Source organism: Sinohyriopsis cumingii, unplaced genomic scaffold (assembly GCF_028554795.1).
Source record: "Sinohyriopsis cumingii isolate HCF-2022 unplaced genomic scaffold, ASM2855479v2 utg001397l, whole genome shotgun sequence".
NCBI classification, from domain to species: Eukaryota; Metazoa; Mollusca; class Bivalvia; order Unionida; family Unionidae; genus Sinohyriopsis; species Sinohyriopsis cumingii.
In genome coordinates, this window is record NW_028315993.1 from 2802230 (window position 1) to 2822910 (window position 20681).

The window sequence follows — 20681 nt, forward strand, 5'->3', positions numbered from 1 at the left end:
TATTGGTAATACAAAACATGTAGTGCTTCAGTTTAGTTACTGAATACACGGCTGACATATTTTTGCCAAGGTATGCTTAGAATAGTGGGGAATTCTAATCCGCTTTTCAACTACCTTCTTTCTAATGAAAAAATAACATTTTTATCACATTTAATTTCATTTTTAATACTGGTAGGGGAATATACTTTAAATATTTTTCAGTTAGTTGACTCTTATGTATTTTGTAATGTGCTGCAACAATTAAAATATTTATGAAAAAACATAGCATCAATTTGCTGTGAAACTAATGATGATATGTGACCACATAACACATTATTCCTAACAACAGAAATCGATAAGCATTATTATAAAGCATTATTCCAATAACACCAGAAAATAACAAAAAAAAAATATAATGCAGCCTTAAATTAAACCATGCTTGACAATTAAATAGAAATTCCCTTACTATTAATTTCGCAAGAAAAGAATTCCTGATATTAGGGATGGGGGCCTCAAAATGTCATTGTTATTATAATCCTTCATGTAGTATACCACTGTATGACTTTACACAGAAAACGTGTATTCTGTGTTATCGCTTGTATCAACACCATTATATGACTTTACACAAATAGAGATTCTTCTTTATTGTTACATATATGTACTCCATTCCATAACTTTACACAGGCTGTTGTTGTTGTGCGGTTTTAACGCAATATTTCAGAACACGATAGGCTATACATGGCGGCCAGTATTAATGGTGGAGAAAGAACCCGGAAAAACCCCGGAGAAAACCACCGACTCACGAGAAGCTACTGGCAAGCACTCTCACATACCCACATTGGCCGAATCCGAGACTCGAACCGGCGCAGACAGAGGTGAGATGGCAGTGATCCGTAACAGAGACGCCAATATATGTTATAGGCATCTCAAGCACTTCAAGATGTGTCCCTTACGTAACATCCTAACATCAATATATGTTATATACACCTCAAGAATTTCAAAATGTCCCTTATGTAACATCCTAACACCATTATATGTTATATGCACCTCAAGCATTTCAAAATGTGTCCCTTACGTAACATCCTAACACCAATATATGTTATATTCACCTCACGCATTGGTAGATGTATCACTTTTGGAACATCCTAACAGCAATACATGTTATATGCATCTCAAGCATTTCAAGATGTGTCTCTTGTGTAACATCCTAACACCAATATATGTTATATACACCTCAGGCATTTCAATATGTGTCCGTTTGTAACATCCTAACACCATTATATGTTATGTGCATCTCAAGCATTTCAAGATGTGTCCCTTATGTAACATCCTAACACCATTATATGGTATATACATCTCAAGCATTTCAAAATATGTCCCATATGTAACATCCAAACACCATTATTTGTTATATACACCTCACGCATTTCAAGATGTGTGCCTTTTGTAACATCCTAACACCAATACATGTTATATGCATCTCAGGCATTTCACAATGTGTCCCTTATGTAACATCCTAACACCAATATATGTTATATGCATCTCAAGCATTATCAAGATTTATAACTGATGTAAAATCCAGATCCAATATACAACCTGTGAAACATGTTCAAGATGTAATCCTGACATAACATCCACACACCAGTTTACATTGTATGATTCTCCAATATTTTCAAGATTTGATCTTGGCGTAACATCTCAACCCACTATAACTCATATAAATCTCAAATATTTTCAAGATCTGACACCGGCATATCATCCCAACACATTATATCTCATATGAATCTCATGCATTACAAGATTTGACCTGACGTAATATACCAAAACCAATAATATTCCATCACAAATTTCACATGGATCTCAAGTGTTTTCAAGATTTGACCTTGACTTAATATACCAACACCAATAATATTCCATCACAAATTTCACATGGATATCAAGTATTTTCAAGATTTGACCTTGACTTAATATATCAACACCAATAATATTCCATCACACATTTCACATGGATCTCAAGCATTTTCAAGATCTGACCATGTTGTAACATCCCAACACGAATATATATCATACGAATCTCAATCTGTTATATTCCAAGACCAATATATCATATAAATCTCATGCATGTTCAAGATCTGACCCTGTTGTAACATCCCAACACAATTGAAAGTCACCGGTCATAGTCCAACATTTTTATTTTAAATCAGATTTGATTTGCATTACATGATTAAAAGGCTTATACTTGCAACAAAGAAGAGACAAATTATCAAGTGTTACGAAGAAGTAATATTTTAATTACTCAAAAAAGAAATATACAACGCTGTTACTTCCCCTTATTTATGATTTCCCATCTATAGATGACACCAACTGGAAATGGCGTACATTTTTCCCTACAAGACGAAGTATATGCTTCTTGTTGTCGATAAATAAGCACTATAAACTATGGATAGGAAATCTTTAGATGAAACTAATGAAATCTAATTTATTGTTCATCTTTATATAGGCATGCGTGCACGACGCACTAGATTGTGTCACTTTCAAAACTGTTCCATTGCTTCAATTTATTTTGAAAATTCCCATTAATACTAGTAAAACGAAATCAATGCTGGCTTCCCTATGTCGGCAGACTTTATATCAAATAAAGAAAAACAAATCGGCACATTTAAAGAATCCAAATAAAATTAAACTTGACTTCTTTTTGTTGGCGGACTTCATAAGAAAAAATCGGCATACTTGAAAGATAGCAAAGTCAGTTTCTGGTGTTGGTTTGCTTTGTAATATGATAATCTATGCAGTTGATATCCTGTCGGTAAGTTTAAACAGTGAGTTTATTGCTCCCTGCCAGTTGTGTTTATCACCAGGGCTTGTATTTGTTTGCCATATTTAGTCATAATTGATGTTTGCTGTGCAAATAATATACACAACAATAACTTGCTTTAATAACACGTTTGAAAAGATAATCATTTGTACCCAGAGTTAATGTATTCTAAAATAATGATTTTTATTAGCGAGATACCGTCTTAGAGTTAATCTGGATACAATACATTTCGGGTCAGTGTGCATCTTGCAATTTGTCATGCATGAAAGGCAGGTGCCTTCAAGCAATCGGGTGATCTTTTCGTCTCATTTCCGATTTTGTTATTTGACATAAACGATACACACTACACTAAGGATGCATGCATAAGCCGGCATCCGCTACATATAAGGAGTTCGTGGATATCTATTGTTTAAAAATAATTTTCGCATGATGAAAAAAGAAGGAATATAGGATACCAATGCAACGTTAATTTCTTTCCTTTTATTTTCCATTAATTGTATCAGTTTCTTTTGTACCGTGCAGGGGTGGGAACAAATTAAACACAAAATTATTTTCTTTCCAATTTGTACGGAATATTGGAGCAACTATGATTGACGATATTGACTAGTAATGACAAGCTTTCAATTTACACGCGCTCACACTAAGACAACTTGAAAATAAAAACAAACAATAAAATTAACTGGTAAGAACTTCATATTGCAGCAACTAAATACTGACAAAATGCTCAGCATTATTCTCTCGCTCTCATGTGTAATCTAGTATGCATTGTATGCAGCTGTGTTACAACGTGAAGCCTAAAATTAAGTATATTTGTTATAATATCTCATGTACACTACCCTTAGCAATATGTGTGCGTATTATGTAGAATATTACCTGTTAAGTAGTGTTGTTTTATATATCATGCTTGATAATTTGACCGGAAGACTTAAATTGAGAATGTCGTTGTGCAGATGCATATATTTTTAGCATAAAAAATGTATATAAATATTTTAATTAGAACGAGCACGATATGTAGTTTGTGTTTTCTCTCATAAATATGAACGTTACGAAGTATGATTATTTTCTTTGAAACAATATCAAGATAGTTTGTTTAAATTTAGTTTTTATTTGCCCCTAAAAGCTATATTGCATAGTATACACTTGTTTTTTTTGAAGAAAAGGAACGTACAAGCAATTGTCAAGTTGGGCCAAATGGTCTTTCAAGTTGGGCCAAATTGTCTTTGGGCCAAATTCACTATAATCTGGCATAAATGATAAAATTTCCCCACCCCTCCCCTATTCGATCCCACAGACTAAATCCACTTTTTTCTGGTAGACATCGTCTTTCGGAAAAGGAAAGAACCCTTTATCCCATCAGTACTCTTTTGATTGCATGGTTATGCATGCGTATGCAACACAGTGCACCATATTTGCTGTACAAAAGTATGATCGTACAATATGGCGCAGACATTTGGGTGTGGAAATTAAACCCTTGAATGGCTAGGTTGAACAGAAGGGATACATATGCGTCATTTCAAAAAGCTGAGTTTTAAGTCTAATTAAACAATTTTTTGGTGTGCATACATAACAAATGCGTTTTGTTTATAACTATAATAATATCACACGTTTGTACAATATAGATAGCCAGTGACCTTAAACATATAAAACTCAAACATTTTCTTGATCTTAACCTGATATAACATAATATTCCTATAGCAATATAAGTCTTATGAATCCAAGGCATTTTCCAAATCAGGCCCTGGAATAACATCTACATGAAAGAAAAAAATCATCAACTATTTTGCAATATTTATGGAAAATGATGGCTTACCTGATTTAATGTCTCTATATAAATACAAGATAACTAACAAGCTTCATTACTCAGGTATGTTTGGCCCTGTTTAATGTCGCTGTACATACACAAGAGGAGTACCAATACATCTTTAGTGAGGAATATTTGGGTAGACACAAGCATTAAACTCATTCTTTTCTTTGTAAAGAACACAAATAAACCATGACCTCCAAGCAAACCTAACACCTTTATTTTATTTTGCAATTGTATTTTGATTGTTTTTTTCTAAATCTTGCTGTGCATGTTATATAATACTGTATTGCGCCTAGAGGTTCTAAAGATTTGGTGCTGTGCTAAGTTCACATTATTATTTATATTATTATTAATGTCACCGTAGCTGTAGTAAAGCTTAGGGATTATGATAGCGTACCTGCATACTGTACTGTCCATTGCCCAGTGTCTAGAGAGATTTTGCAGCAATGTTTATACACATCGATTCCTTCTGTGCTTTTCCTCTCAGATATATCGACTTGCTGCCCTATAAGGCGCTTTGTTAATGTTGTCTTTCCAACTCCAAACGGACCGACCACCATGACTCTAATGTTATATACCTTTTCCTTTCCATCCTGAAGAGCTTTTTTGTACAACTTTAGTGACTCAGTATCCATACGAAGAATCTCCACAGGAATTGTAGAGTCTGAAAATAGAAAATATCAACAACATATGGAAGACGACTTTTAAAATCAGCATTAATTAAAATCAGTCCTATTCTTAATAGACACATGCAGATTTATCTGATGGCAACAATTTCAAAATTAAAAATCAAAGGTTCAAACTGTATACAAAATATATTATATCATTCTTTGTCTGCATAAATGATATTTTATTTTTTTTTTAAATAAAGTAGTCTTTAATTTCCCGCATTATTTCGTTTACCTTTTCACCACATTAAAAACCCTTGTCCGGACTAGATGCCCCATTCTCCTGTATAAGAAAGTTCATAGGCCCATGCACCATTTTCCTGTACAAGACAATTCAGAGCCCCATGCACCATTCTCCTGTTCAAGAACATTCAAAGACCCATGAACCATCCTACTTTACAAGGAAGTTCATAGGCCCATGCACAATATCACCTCATTTTTCTACCACCCTCAGTATAGACTGACCTCAGAGCTGGATTGGTAATAAGCAACGCATGCCCATAAGTGGAACTAAAGTGTCCCATCAACTCAAACCCATTACTAGAAATAAAGGTGCCTTATTTTAATATTTGTTAAGGGAAGAGTAAAAGGCAAAGACACAAAATATGTCCTAAACACTGTGACTCGAATAACAAAAATATATACTGCAGCAAGGTCACAACCAACTTGAAGGGGTAAGTTTGAGTGATGTCTTGAATAGCGTGTCAACACATGATGGGTTATACTTTAATGTGAAACAGTTGATAGGCCTGATGACATCCTGTATACGAACTTAATGTACTTGCTGCACTTACATGACTACTTCAATGATTTTTTCAGTCACTAATTTTACATCAGCACATGATGGTTGTTGTTGTTGAAGGGTTCAATGCCATTTTTCAGCACAAGATGGGCTACAGGTGGCGGCCAGCATAAATGGTGGAGGAAGAACCCAGAAAAAACGCAGAAAGAACTACCGATCCACAAGACACTACTGGGTTTTATCATACTGTGATATTGTTTGAAATGCAAGATAGCATTATGCACATGATTGGTCACATCATACTGTGATAATAGTTGAAATGCACGACATCATTCTACACATTATGGGTTATATAACACTTTGATAGTGGTTGAAATGCAGGACACATCATCAAATTAGGGGTAATATCACACTGTGATAATCGTTGAAATGTAGAACAGCATTCTACACATGATTGGTTGTATCATACTATGATAATGGCTGAAATGAATGACATCATTCTACATATGATGAATTATGTCATACTGAGATAATGTTTGAAATGCAGGACAGCATTCCACACATGATGTGTTGTATCATACTGTGATAATGGTTGAAATGCATGACAGCATTCTATACATGATGGGTTGTATCGTACTGTGATAATGGTTGAAATGCATGACAGCATTCTACACATGATGTGTGATATCATACTGTGACAATGGTTGAAATGCATGACAGCATTCTACATATGATGGGTTGTATCGTACTGTGATAATGGTTGAAATTCATGACAGCATTCTACACATGATGGGTTATATCATAATGTGATAATGGTTATATCATACTGTGGTAATGGTTTAAATGCATGACAGCATTCTACACATGATGGGTGATATCATACTGTGATAATGGTTGAAATGCATGACAACATTCAACACATGATAAGTTAATCGCACCACAACATTCAATTCTACAACACATATTTTGAACTGATCCAAACCACACTCACACTGGAACAAAGGTCAGTACATTTATCTGCCTCTACCGCCCTCCTCCTAGTAGAAAAAACAAGCTGACCGAATCTCTTTTTGGAGCTGTTTCCGAACCTCCTGGAGCATGGAAATTATATAGGTGGCAACCTGATTATTCTTGGAGATTGAACTTTCACTTTGACTGTCCTGGAAACCCATACACATCAAAACTCCTAGATTACATTCATGTTTTTAACCTCTAACAGTCAGTTAGCCAACCCACCCATAAACATGGACACATTTTAAACTGGATTATTCATAGACCGGATGATATTATTAAACGGTCCTCCCTGGTATCCAACGAAATTGCTTCAGATCACCTCTGCATTATATGCCATCTTGACATATCAGTCCCTAACCCTCCACCTTTATTTGCTACTAAGAGAAACCTCCGCATGACAACTTGCTTTCCGTATACTGCCTGCGTTCATTGCTTGACAAACATGCCCCAACAACCAAGCGCAGATTATCAATTCACAAGTGATCTCCATGGTATAGCAGTGTTAGGGACCAGCTTCGCACTGCTAAAGGAAACCGAGCTCTTCGAGAATACTAACAGGATAATGTCAAGAAACAATTTCACATCACTTCCAACTACCTTCTCTCCAGTCGACCTCCCGGATCTGTTTGCAAATTTCCTCCGTGCCAAAGTACAAACCATTAGAAATGAGTTTGACAACACAATTTCAGTCGATTCATCATCACCATACAGTTGCGATACAGAATTTTAGCGGCAACCGTTAGCATTTGAACATGTTTCTATTGAATAAGTATGTACAATCGTGACGAAGAGTTCACCAAAGTCATGTGAACATGATCCAATGCCAGCATCACTGCTGCTTGAGTGCTTAGATCCAGTATAGCCTACACTAACTGATGTCATTAATACCTCTCTCTCATCCGGGGAATTCCGATCATTTTCCAAACTGCCATTGCAAAGCCTCTGCTGAAGAGATCAACACCCGACCATAAAGATCTCCCATTCATATAAACAATCTTAGAAAAATGTGTTCTATCCCAATTTGTATCTTATCTGAATTCCAACAATCTTTGTACAATATGCATATCGTGACCTACCTGTGGGTTGTATCTAAAAAATAACATGGTAGAGATGTATGATGTACAAGAGAATGACATCACACCAAATTGTGGGTTGTATCTAAAAAATAACATGGTAGAGATGTATGATATACAAAGAATAACATCACACCAAATTGATGGCTGTATCTTAAAATAGCATGGTAGGGATGTATGATGTACAAGTCATTGACATCACATCAAATTGTGGGTTGTATCTTAAAAGGACATGGTAGAGATGTATGATGTGGGTTGTATCTTACAATGACATGTTATCACTGGAGCAAAGGTCAGTCCATTTCTTCTGCCTATACCGCCCTCCTCCTAGTAGAAAAAAACAAGCTCGCTGACTATATATTTTTGGAGCAGTTTTGTAATCTCCTGGACAATGGAAATTCGATAGGTGACAACCTAATTATTCGTGGAGACTTCAACTTTCACTTTGACTGTCCCGGAAATTCAAATACATCAAAACCAAACTAATGCACGACATCCAACCTAACCTAACATCTTGCTTACCTCCTACCGTAGAACAACTTAATAACTGTCTGCGTTCATTACTTGACAAACATGCCCCAGCTACCAAGTGCAGAGTATCAATTTAAAAGTATTCACCATGGTATAGCAGTGTTAGGGACCAGCTTCGCACTGCTAACATAGACCGTCGTAAAGCTAAGAGGCTCTGGCTTTGCACCAGACTCACTATTCATAAACAAATCCATGAAGTCGCTAACAAGAATGTCACAAATATAGTCCATGCAGCGAAATAAGCCCACTACACTACTAAGATCATGGAAAGTTCCAGCTGCAATGAGGTCTTCGAAATTACTAACAAGCTAATGTGAAGGAACAAATGAACACCACTTCCAACTACCTTCTCTCCAGTCGACCCTCCGGACATGTTTGCAAATTTCTTCCATGACAAAGTACAAACCATTTGAGATAAGCTTGACACCACAATTTCAACTGACTCGACGTCACCATACTGTTGGGATACAGAATTTGAGAGGCAACCATTAGCATCATTTGAACCTGTCTCTATAGATTTCGTACGTACAATCGTGATAAAGAGTGCACCAAAGTCATGTGAACTTAATCCAATTCCAACATCACTGCTGCTTGAGTGTTTAGATCCAGTATTGCCTTCACTAACTGATGTTATTAATACCTCTCTCTCATCCGGGGAATTCCCATCATTTTTCAAAACTGCCATTGTAAAACTTCTGCTGAAGGAACCAACACTAGACCATAACGATTTAAAGAAGTACCGCCAAGTTTCTAATCTCCCATTCATATAAAAAATCTTAGAAAGGTTTTTTCTATCCCAGCTTGTATGTCATCTAAATTCAAACAGTCTTTTAAGCAATGTACACCCTGCATATCGCCCTTGCCACAGTACGGAAACTACTCTTCTAAAAGTAGTTAATGACATTCTCTCTGCGTTGGACAGCGGAAAGATTAAAGTACTCGCCTTCCTTGATTTGTCTGCAGCATTTGACACATTAGACCATGATATATTACTTCACCGTCTCCAGTATTTTTTTGACAATAATGACACAGCCTTACTGTGGTTCAAGTCCTACTTAGTCAACAGGACACACATTGTGTCTGCAAATGGAATACATTCCAGCCCAGTTGATCTATGTTGTGGTGTTCCACGGGGGTCTGTTATTGGACCTGTTCTCTTCATTCTGTACACTCATTCGCTCTCAAGTGTCATATATCATCATCCAGTATCTCACCAACTGTACGCTGATGACACCCAACTATACAACTCTAGCCACCCAACTGAAGCTGATGCTACCATCCATGGTAAAAAGAGTTGCATTTCTGATGTGAAATCATGGATGACATGTAACAAGCTGCAGATGACTAATGATGCCATTCTGATCACAACACAAAGCCTTTCTCAATCACATCCTTTACTTCAATCAATAAATATTAGCAACGCCAACATTAAATTCACACAATTAGTACGAAATCTAGGTGTTACTCTGGACGGTACTCTCATGTTGCACAAACCTGTAATGAACATATGCAAGGCTGCATATCTTGAGCTGAGACGCATCAGCTCAGTTCGCAAATATCTTTCAGTTGATGCCACTAAAACATTTGTGTGTTCATTAGGACTTTCAAGACTGGACTATTGTAACTCAATTATGTCTGGTTCATCTCAATATCTACTCCAGAAACTTAAAAAAGTTCAAAACACAGCTGCTCGGATCATACTTAGAATACCACGATCAGAGCACACCTATCCGCTATTATGTACCCTACACTGGCTATCCATTCGATTCAGAATCAAACACAAAATTTGTTCTCTGTGCTACGTTTCAATGTCGGACTCTAGTACATCATACCTATCTGACCTCACCCATGTACACACCAGCAAGATACTTACGCTCCGCTTCTGACAATCGAATACTAACTATTCCCACTATGAAAACAAAGTCACATGGACAGCGTTCTTTTGCATACCAGGACCCAGCAACTTGGAATGAATTGCCCACTGAACATAGACACAAAGACACAGTGATCACATTCAAGAGGGTTCTCAGAACTCACTTATTTCGACTGTAAGAACAAAGTTAAAGACCAAATAATGTTTCCTACCTGAAATATTCTTTTGTAATGTTTTTCTAATTTCATAGTGTTTGTTTCTGTAATAATATTATTATGTTTTTTATCATAAAGGTGTTGTCTAATATTGTAAAGCACTTAAAGCTTCTAAAGATTAGGCGCTATACAAAGTCATCATTATTATTATCATTATGATGCAGCACAGAAAGTTTTATATACCAAAACAAAAAGCGGAATCTGGTATCCATGGATCCTAGAGAAGAATACTTGATAACATTAAGTAAATGATCCGTAACAGTAAGCGCTTTAGTCCACTAGGCAACTCGGGGCCCCACAGTATGTCATAGGAATGTACCTAATATAAACAAACCTGTACAATTCATTGCAGCCTAAATACACTGAGTCATGTATATGTGCCTGTAATAAGTTGTGTAGTTACCATTGCCTTGTTTGTCATCTTCAGATTCCTCAGGGACCAGTACAGATGAGGGCATTTCTGTAGCTACACTTGACTGCGCTTGATCTACCTAAACAGATGGAAGAAATACTTGGTAAACGAAGGCAAAACTTAATGTATAAAATAACAATGATCTGAGATAAGATACTAGAGTCGGCATCAACATTTCAATTCTGCTCATATAACTGGCTTCAGGCACAGGAATTTATGAGGAAACACAAATATCATTATTGTACTATAATTGAGAAAATCATTCCATGGCATTTCCCTCTGCATATCTCAAGACTGGATTAAATTAAACCGGCTCATTTGCACAAAAAATACATAGTCCTGTAATTGCAAATCATTGTTAAAGATTTTTTAAAGTTTGGTTTGTGATTTAGTGTCATGTCATAAAAGAGTAGTCAGGTTAGTTTTATGTTTTTGCTTTATCGAAGACAAATTTTTAAAATGGAGTATCAAATGTTGTAAATTGTTCTGGTTTGGTGGTCTCTTGGAAATAAACTTGTGGAAGGTAAACTTGTGGAAGGTAAATAAAAACATCTAGTCAGTTCTAGATGAATAGAATAATAACAGACCTTTATTCATGTGCACAGTGAGCAATACGCTTGTGAAAATATCCCTTTATTTGTGTGTACAGTAAATGTGATTTTCAAATAATTCATATAGAAAAGTACAACAACTTCATGGACAAGATCTGGCACATGTCACCAAAGGTTGTCATTACAGACGTTGTCTTCAGTTATTGTATGAATTTCGTTGATTTCAAATCACAGGATTTGTAATCAACTAGCAAGGTCACCAATGGCAAGGTCGTTTTGGATTGGCTGACTGATTGGACTGCTTCGTTTACCACAATATTTGCAGATGCGTGCTATCTATCTAATCATTCTGATTACAAAATTACCAAAATGTATGTCTTTCGACCTGTAAATAACTCTTCAACCCCAATGCTGCTTGTATGCTGTGTCGATAACACTTGTTGACTTCCAAGTCACGTAGGCATGTTTATAATACACTGCTTGAATATTTAGTGCCTCGTAGAAGTGTACCCCATTATCGGTATGTTAACTAAACGTTGATTGGTTAACAGGTTACACATCTTTGATCATCATAACGAATGAGAGGGCTGTTTACTCAATATTTTGATAAAAGTCTGAAACGTCGTACGCTAAATTTACACACACTGGAAGAGGCTTTTCCACACTTTAAGTATGTAGTCCAGATAAAGAAATATGGATTCAGGTTGAGATGTGAACGAATTTGTAGAGTTTAATGGTAGCGATATAAAAGAATTAAATGGATCAATCTTAGAAAGTGGATCAGTTATTGATGTTAGTACAGTTTCAACACCAGCTGCAAGCAATTTTAAATCAGACGCAGAGGATGCCATAGGACCAATTACATAATGGAGTAATGACACAGACACTTGATTCTGGGAAAACTAATATGTTATATGGTGAGTGTCTACATTAGTTTCCCCAGATTTAAGTGCATGTAAGTAATGACATCGCTATATTCGAGATCAATGATTTTCATTATGATGTTGTGTGAATTGATTGGAGTGATGACGTCGCCTTGTTAGAAATTGACGATTTTGAATCTGACGTTGATTCTGGCCAACTAAGTAATGAGAATAATTTTTCTGAAGTTTTTTCCTTCCCGTGAATGCAGCAGATATCCAACAACCCCATTGCTTGGATTGCATCAATATATTATGGGACATCAGGAATACCAGACATCATGACCAGAGAAAGGTTTGACAAAAGTAGGCAGATATATTTCGTGCTAATGACAGAAGAGTCAACAGAGCTGGAGACCAGCCAGAACATGAATAAATTTGGCACATAAAGCCTTTCTATCACACAGTCCTGGAGAATAACTGAAAGGGTATGTCCCTTCAACAAAATCAGTCAATTAATGAAGGTATGGTTGCGTATAAAGGAAGAATATCATTTAAACCATACCTGCTGGAGAAGCCCACACTATTTGGATTAAAATTCTGGGAAAGAACACATTCCAAAACCAGCGATGTCCACAAATTATATGTACATGTTGGTAGCCCTAATGGTCCATAGAGAGGGAAGACCTTACAAGAAAAAGAAAAATAGCCACCATATATATATATGCATGTGTGTGTGTGTGTCTGTGTGTGTATATGTGTGTGTGTGTGTGGACAACTTGTTTTCAAGTCTTCTGTTGTTTTAAGATTTACTTCAGGAAGGGCTCATCTGCTTGGTATAGTCTCAGCAAACGAAAAAGGACTGCCAGAACCTTAAACAAAAACTAGTTTGAAAAGCCAGGGGGACATGAAAATTAAGCAAAACTGAAGATGGTCTGATCTGCCTTGAAAGACAAGAAAACTGTCCATATATTGTTTAATAGCATGGATCCCACATTGCACCACTCTCCACTACTGTTATGTATTTATAGTGCATTTCTTTCATATTTTATAAGGGATTTATTTTGTGGGATATTCAATTTGTAATGTTTGTTATTTGTTCGTCATCAGTAGATGTTATATGTAATTGTTTTTGCACTTTACCTTCTCCAAAGTCAAGTTCATCGTATACATGAAAACTATCTTTAAATGTTTCTATTAGTGTAGGTTAAATATTAAGATCATCATCAATCAAGGTAAACACGTTTATTTGGGTATGGGTTTGGTACATTGGTATTTCCCCATGAAGACCCTGTTGGACCTGATGTTTACCACATTCTTTATTATAACATATTTTAGTACTAGATTTTATCTATTTATAACTTAGACTTTTGCATGCAAAGAATCATTCCAATTCATCTCAGAATATCAAGCTAAATTAGCATATAAAAATAAACACTAAAGGAAAAATAAATAAAATTGTAAAAATTTAAATAATGAAAACACATGCATTAACACTGTGCAACGCATACATATTTTTTTAAGTAAAAGTATATATATGTGAAAGCATAAGATTAGATTTGATTTGGACAACTCCATCCCCTACAAGTACAAAGGAGAAAAGAATGTAGAACAAATTCAATACCACAAACACACATCATGGGGTCAAAATTAACAAAACTTGACAGACCTTTGGGCAAAAGTCACTTATTGATTTAAAAGGGAAAAAGACAAGGATTCCAGACAAACGGGATCATCCGTGAAGGAAAATGAGTATTAATCTAGAAATCTATGCCGGATTAGGCATATAACAAAAAATAAGGAAACTAACATAAAAGAAAGAAAACTCTTGATTCAAAATTATGTTTTCCAAATTATTTTTATTTTTGTAGATAAAATACCCAATCATCAAATAATGGACAGGGATAAACAGGCATTAGTTTTAGAAAACATCAGGGGGCATCCCTAAAGCTTTATGTGCTGGGATGGGGATGTGTGGTGTCCAGAGATAAGGAGCTTACAGAGCTAAACTCTGAAAAGGAAATGTCATCTACAAAATGTCATAATAATTAAATTGTGGAAACTCCTAATTTCACATTACTAAAGTAGATGAGCTCTTCATGTGAATTTCAAATTTAGGTATTTACTGTTTATCTTAAGTATTAAATTATCTCAGATTATTAACTGTTTACAAATAGGCCAAATTGTTGTATTAAATGGGAATTCATGAAACTTTAAAAACTGTAGAGATATACCTGATAAGTTATTATATATAACATCTAACAGTACTCAATATTATTATTATTATTATTATTATTATTATTATTATCATTATTATCTACCACTCCAGTAGCCTAGTGGTTAGAGCATCCACCTCAGTTGCAAGAGGTCGTGGGTTTGAACACTGGCCAAGTCATAGCAAAGACTCATATAAAGACGGTACTAACAGCTGCCTTGATAGGTGCTCAGCAAAAAGAGGTTAGTGTTAGGATTGTTCGGTCTCGTGTCAGGATAATGTGACTGGTAGGTACGTTATGCTACATGTCTACGGCATGATGTCTCAGTGCTAGACATTATTATAAACTGTCACACTGCAGACATCAAAGTGATATGACTGCAAAATTGTTAAAGCTACATTAAAAATCCAAATCTCACACACATTGTTAGTATTATTATTATTATTAGTATTAGTAGTAGTAGTAGTAGTAGTAGTAGTAGCATTAATTATTTACTTATTTATTATTATTATTATTATTATTATTATTATTATTATGGTATGTATGTTTAGTTTAATTGCTTGTCTGTTAGTTTTATTTTTTTTAATTGAATTACATGTTATTGTAATTTAACATTGTTTACTGGACTTAACCTTGTCCAAAATTGAGGTCTGTTCTGTTTGACCTTATTGGCTTTGTTGTTAAAATTGTTTCATTTAATTTAGGTAAACAACTAATAATAGCTTCATGATATTCTATGTGTGTGAGCTCATTGACCAAGTTATTATTCACATAAACAAGAAGGCATAAGCATGTTGATCATGGCAAGGATTTGCAGATCCCCATGCAAATTTAATAGGCTATTGTGTTGTAAGTAAACAAAGATCATTCGAGAAAGTTACTTTCCATTAGGTAATGTTTGATTGTAGAGAAAGCTAATCTGACCTGAGGTCAAGCAGAGAACTTATTATCTTGTGACGAAGAATTTTACTAGTTGTGCTTTAACATCTACCCCATCAGAACTGACAAATCCAAGCTGGGACAGAAGCAATGCTTTGCACCCTCAGATACATCTGCAACAAGATCTTGCAAATAGGAGTATGGCGAATCATGGACAATAACAACTGACTTAGAGGAAAGAACACAGGCCATAGAGATGAGATGTTTCCGAAAGACCCTTTGCATCACATACAAAGACTGTGTCTCCAACGAAGAAATATGGGAAATGATCATACAAGCCATTGGGCCTCACGAAGAGCTGATCATATTGCAAACACTTAAACTGCAGTGGTGTGGCCATGTTTCACGATCATCAGGACCTGCCAAGACAATCATGCAAGGCACTGTACAAGGAAGAAGAGAGGCAAGCAAAGAAAGAAGTGGGAAGATAACATTCGAGAGTGGACAGGCCTGACTTTGAGTTAATCACTGAGAAAGACGGAAAATTGAGAGGAATGGGGAAAGCTGGTTCCTCGGTCTTGTGCGATGCCCCAACAGTCTACAAGACTGTAGGACTGGTGATGGTGATGATGCTGTAACATCTAGCACTGTAAATTATGTTATGTTGTGACCAGTGAGGGCTGAATTTATTTTCTTCAAATTATTGAATTAAAGTGATTATTTTCGCTGGAAATATAAAAGTGACCTGTTACAATTTTGGGATAAAGACATTCACTGGAATTTATGTTGAATTCAAACTTGGAATAATATTTATGTGATTCAACTAGAGACTGTTGACACATTACTTTGATGACTATAAGAGACATCATCACCTTCCAATTTGATCTCACTGGGACTTGAACTCAGTTTCATTCAGGACTTTTATTGCTAGGAGTTGTGTTTTTAATTCTTGGATTATTCTTGGATATAATTTGCAATATCGTAAGTTTCTTTCTTCTCATTTTTCACGTTGAATTCTAGGGAAATAAATTATTTGTTAAATATTACAAAGCTTGTTGTTTTCACTCTTTGATGTTACTTACTTTAGAAGCATAGACTCGTATCAAAAAATTGGGTGGTCGTCCTTGGGATAATAATTTTGTTAAAATGTTTCAGAAAACTTTGTTTTTGAAATATAAATTCCATTAAGTTTTGGGATTTTTTTAAATCCCAAATATTATTTCACATTTTAGAAATCTTTATCAGTAAGCTTTTTACAATGTCATCAAAAGTGGAGATCTTTATTTCAAATCCTAGCAGTTACACTGTTTGCATAAAAGATGTATTGCTTCAACTTGACAGAAAATGTTTTCTTTCTGAGGCAAATGTTTCTTTAACGTAGCAGGAAATATAATATATCTTGGTTCAATATTTGGTGGAAAAGAACGTTTTGGATAAAAGTGCTTTGGTTTCAATCAGTAAGAGCAGCAGAGGGGGCGAACCCACCTCAATAATTCCGATCAAAGAACTCTATATGGCTTACCTTAACGGGGGAAGGTTCAGTTTTGAAAAATAAAGCTTTCAAAAAGGAAAACTCCATTGGAATGGCCAGGGCAAAAACGTCTATAGAGGAGATGTCGCACCCTCGTTGCTGCTATCCAAAACATTTATCAAGACTTATACCATATCTTGATCGGGGGTCATGTAAGTTTATTGTTATAAATCCATGCGGTGTTGACTGAGCCTGACTAAATTAATTTCTAAACTTAATCATGTATATATCCAAGTCTAATGAATATTTCGTAACGTATGTGTATCAACTCAGTTAAACACAGCAAGAATATCACAGTTATATCTGATCACGTTTGGTATTTGAGTATACCGCTGAGTAACATACATCAAATCTGTGTTTTTATATCTTCCACGCGAGAATATCTGAGCTGGATTTGATTGTTTGTCCAGCATCACATCGTCATATACAACTAAATTATTAATAAAACCATCGAGGTCATCTACTGATGGTGCTTCACTGATATCAGTAATACATTAAATAACGTCTTCGTTTAACAAATTTGCATTTTCATTAAAATCCTTAAGTACTTCGTAGCATCTCTGATCATCACCTGACGGAGCAACTAAATATAACTTATCCCATTTCAACCATCTCATTATTAATGTAAGCAGCAACTGTGTTCCAGACGGACCTATTATGATCATTCGGACAGATATTGGTAGCGCTGCCTGATGCTTGACTGGCTCTTGCTTTCGTGTCGCTGAGAAATCAATTACATCCATGTTGTAGAAATGCTATAAATAATATGGGTTTATATCGTGTAAAATGCAAGGCGCGTACCCCTACAAGTGGACTAACAACTATTACAACAAAACATAACAAATCAGTAGTTACAGATAGGTGTGAATGATGTGATACAAAGAAATTAAAGTTCATTTCCGCTGACAAACCAACGGGCAAAACAAAAAAGGAGAGGTGATATTGCCGCGCAGTTAACAAAGTTACCAGGAACACCATGGGCTAAGTATCCAGGAGAAAAGCATCTTTAAGGATATAATTAGTGTGGTTCTGGTACCAGACTTGATATCCGACTTGATAATCAAGATCAGCCAAGGCCTGGTGAGTATACAGTAAATGCTATTGATAAAGCGTGTCACGCTCATGATGTAGCTTATAAAAGTATAGATCTTCATCAGCGACTTATCGCAGACGTAAAATTAATGTCTGCGTTAAATTACATAAAATATAAATCTGTCAAAGAATCGTTTGCTAATTAGTTCGTGAGATGAGCGATCTAGGGTAAACTATCCTTAGGAGCTGGTAATTAAGGACCATATAGCTCATAATGGTATAGAACCACATGTATTTCACTTAAAAGAAGTAACGAGAAGATTGTAAAGATTCCACCAAGACAGCCAATGCTGGATATCCTTCCTAGTTAGTATCACGTGACGTGTTGGAATGTTCTCTCTGCCTGATGAATCTTGCTGTTCTAGCTTGCTGCGACATCAGCAGATTTGTGGATGTTCTTGGAATAAATATTAAAAAGAATGTGTCATTTATTGTTTTTCACGTACATGGCTTTTATTTAATATTATTTATATTTTGTACAACTTCATTGGGAAGGGGGCTTCTGTTGCTATCACATGAAAATAGGACCCCTGATGTCATGGATTATAGGCTGCTAGACTCAATTGACAAACAAAGAAAACTAGAACGTACTATGTCAAATTTTGTCAACACCAGTTTTATTTGTAATTTTGGAGAAGATGAATTAACTTCCAATTGATTTTTAACACTTAGCAAGAATATAAGGCCATTTAATTTTGTCAGGCTAATTAGTAAGCAGCTACCCCAATGTGGTTTATGTGAATTCCAAGTTTCCGATGGGCAATGCATTCTGACCCATACCCAAAAATATATTAAAAAATAATCTTTGGTGTAGTGGGAAAGATCAGAGGAAACTATGACTAGTTGATATAACATTTTGTTTAGAAGGTGTACCAAAAAGATTTAGATGGCGGCCGCCAAACTGGCTACACGTTCATCGAATGTCATTTTGATAGTAGACCAAACTGACATTGCAAGTGTTTTCGTGAAAATCCCATGCTAATATGCTCATTCGAATTTCAAGATGGCAATAGTGGTGGCAAGATTGGATATTCAAGTGGCAATGTTTTCATTTAAAATCAACTAGTGGTTTTTTTCCGATCATTGGTTATAATCGATTATCAGTTGGTTGAGCAAACCAAAAAGATAGTCGACTGAGACACTCCGTAATCGATTGTGTGTGAAGGGAGACAACTTCTTTTAAGTTGTATGCAAAGCTCAAAGGCTAGTAAAACTCCCAGCCAGTAAATTTGATCTGAATTATTGTTTCCCTTTATAACTACAGATATAAAACCATCGGATATTCAATAGATGCAAAATTTCATAATTAGAAACATAATGCCATGATTACATGATCAGGCTGTTAAATTACTGAGTTAATAAATGTAAGCACATTCTGATGATTTGTTTCAGTTTAAATGTAGAATCCTTTGTAGTATTTGTAAACAATGACAAAGAAGAAAACCATGTCCTTCTATACTCTAACTTTAGACATATCACATTTGGATGAAAAGATTTGGGGGATTGCTACGGTATTTCAGTTACATATGACGATCAGCCGTAAAAATATGCGTTCATTTAACAAAGGTGTAGAACATAAATAACACAAACTAAAAAAAATGTAATATTATCATCAGGTTCAAGTATAAATGTCATTGAAATAGATTGTTCCTGTACATGTATTAACGTCTTGAACTCTTGATCAAAGGTATCACTGTATAACAAACAAAAATTAAAATTTGCTCGTAGTAACCAATTATAATCGATTACAAGCTGGTTAAGTGGAACCGATTATCGATTTTGAAGTTCTTTCCAATTCCTATCACTAAGATCAACTATATCGTGGCATGAACGTGTCAGTACATTTTCATGGCAATTTTCTGTGAAGTTTAGGAATAGATTCAGATGATGGAAAATGGGCCATCCCACAAAATCTTCTGGTCTATAAATATAGCAGTAGACTGCTATACAAAAATTCATGCCAACACATTGACCAAATGAAATTCAAACAAGGTCATTACTTTCCAGCTCGAACTTCATGTCTTCATTTACAACCTGTGTTATTTTTAGCAAATGTTCCCTGACTTTCAAATGTTAAGGGAAATTACCTCTCCCCCTAACTTTTCAGTTCTACTGTAGAATAGACCCTGATTTAAAAGTAAAAATCCTTGAATAGTAGTAAAGGTGTATCATCAAATCATATCGCACTTCAGAAGTTCTGTATTGTGATAGAGTTATACTGGAAGTGGGCTACCAGTACAATGTGGTAAACTATATGAAATGCATATATGAAGCACTTACATTTCCCTGTCCTATCTGTATGGCTGTCTCCTCAATGACAGAATGTCTTCTTTCATCGATCACTAGAATATCTGAAGCTTGATGACTTCCTGCAGCAAAAAGAAATTTGTCCCAGCTAATTAGCAATACAGAAAAACATCAAATTT

General features: G+C 35.4%; 1 protein-coding gene across 1 annotated transcript in view; it reads right to left on the bottom strand.

Moving 5' to 3' along the window:
• The window catches only part of LOC149772546 (uncharacterized), a 129526-nt gene that overhangs the window by 98084 nt on the left and 10761 nt on the right, over positions 1-20681 (bottom strand). The window contains exons 3-5 of the mRNA XM_089947659.1: positions 20536-20650; positions 11118-11205; positions 4996-5262 (exon numbers count right to left, since the gene is read on the bottom strand). Coding sequence (XP_089803785.1) covers positions 4996-5262; positions 11118-11205; positions 20536-20650 — 470 coding nt within the window. The remainder of the gene's footprint in view (positions 1-4995; positions 5263-11117; positions 11206-20535; positions 20651-20681) is intronic.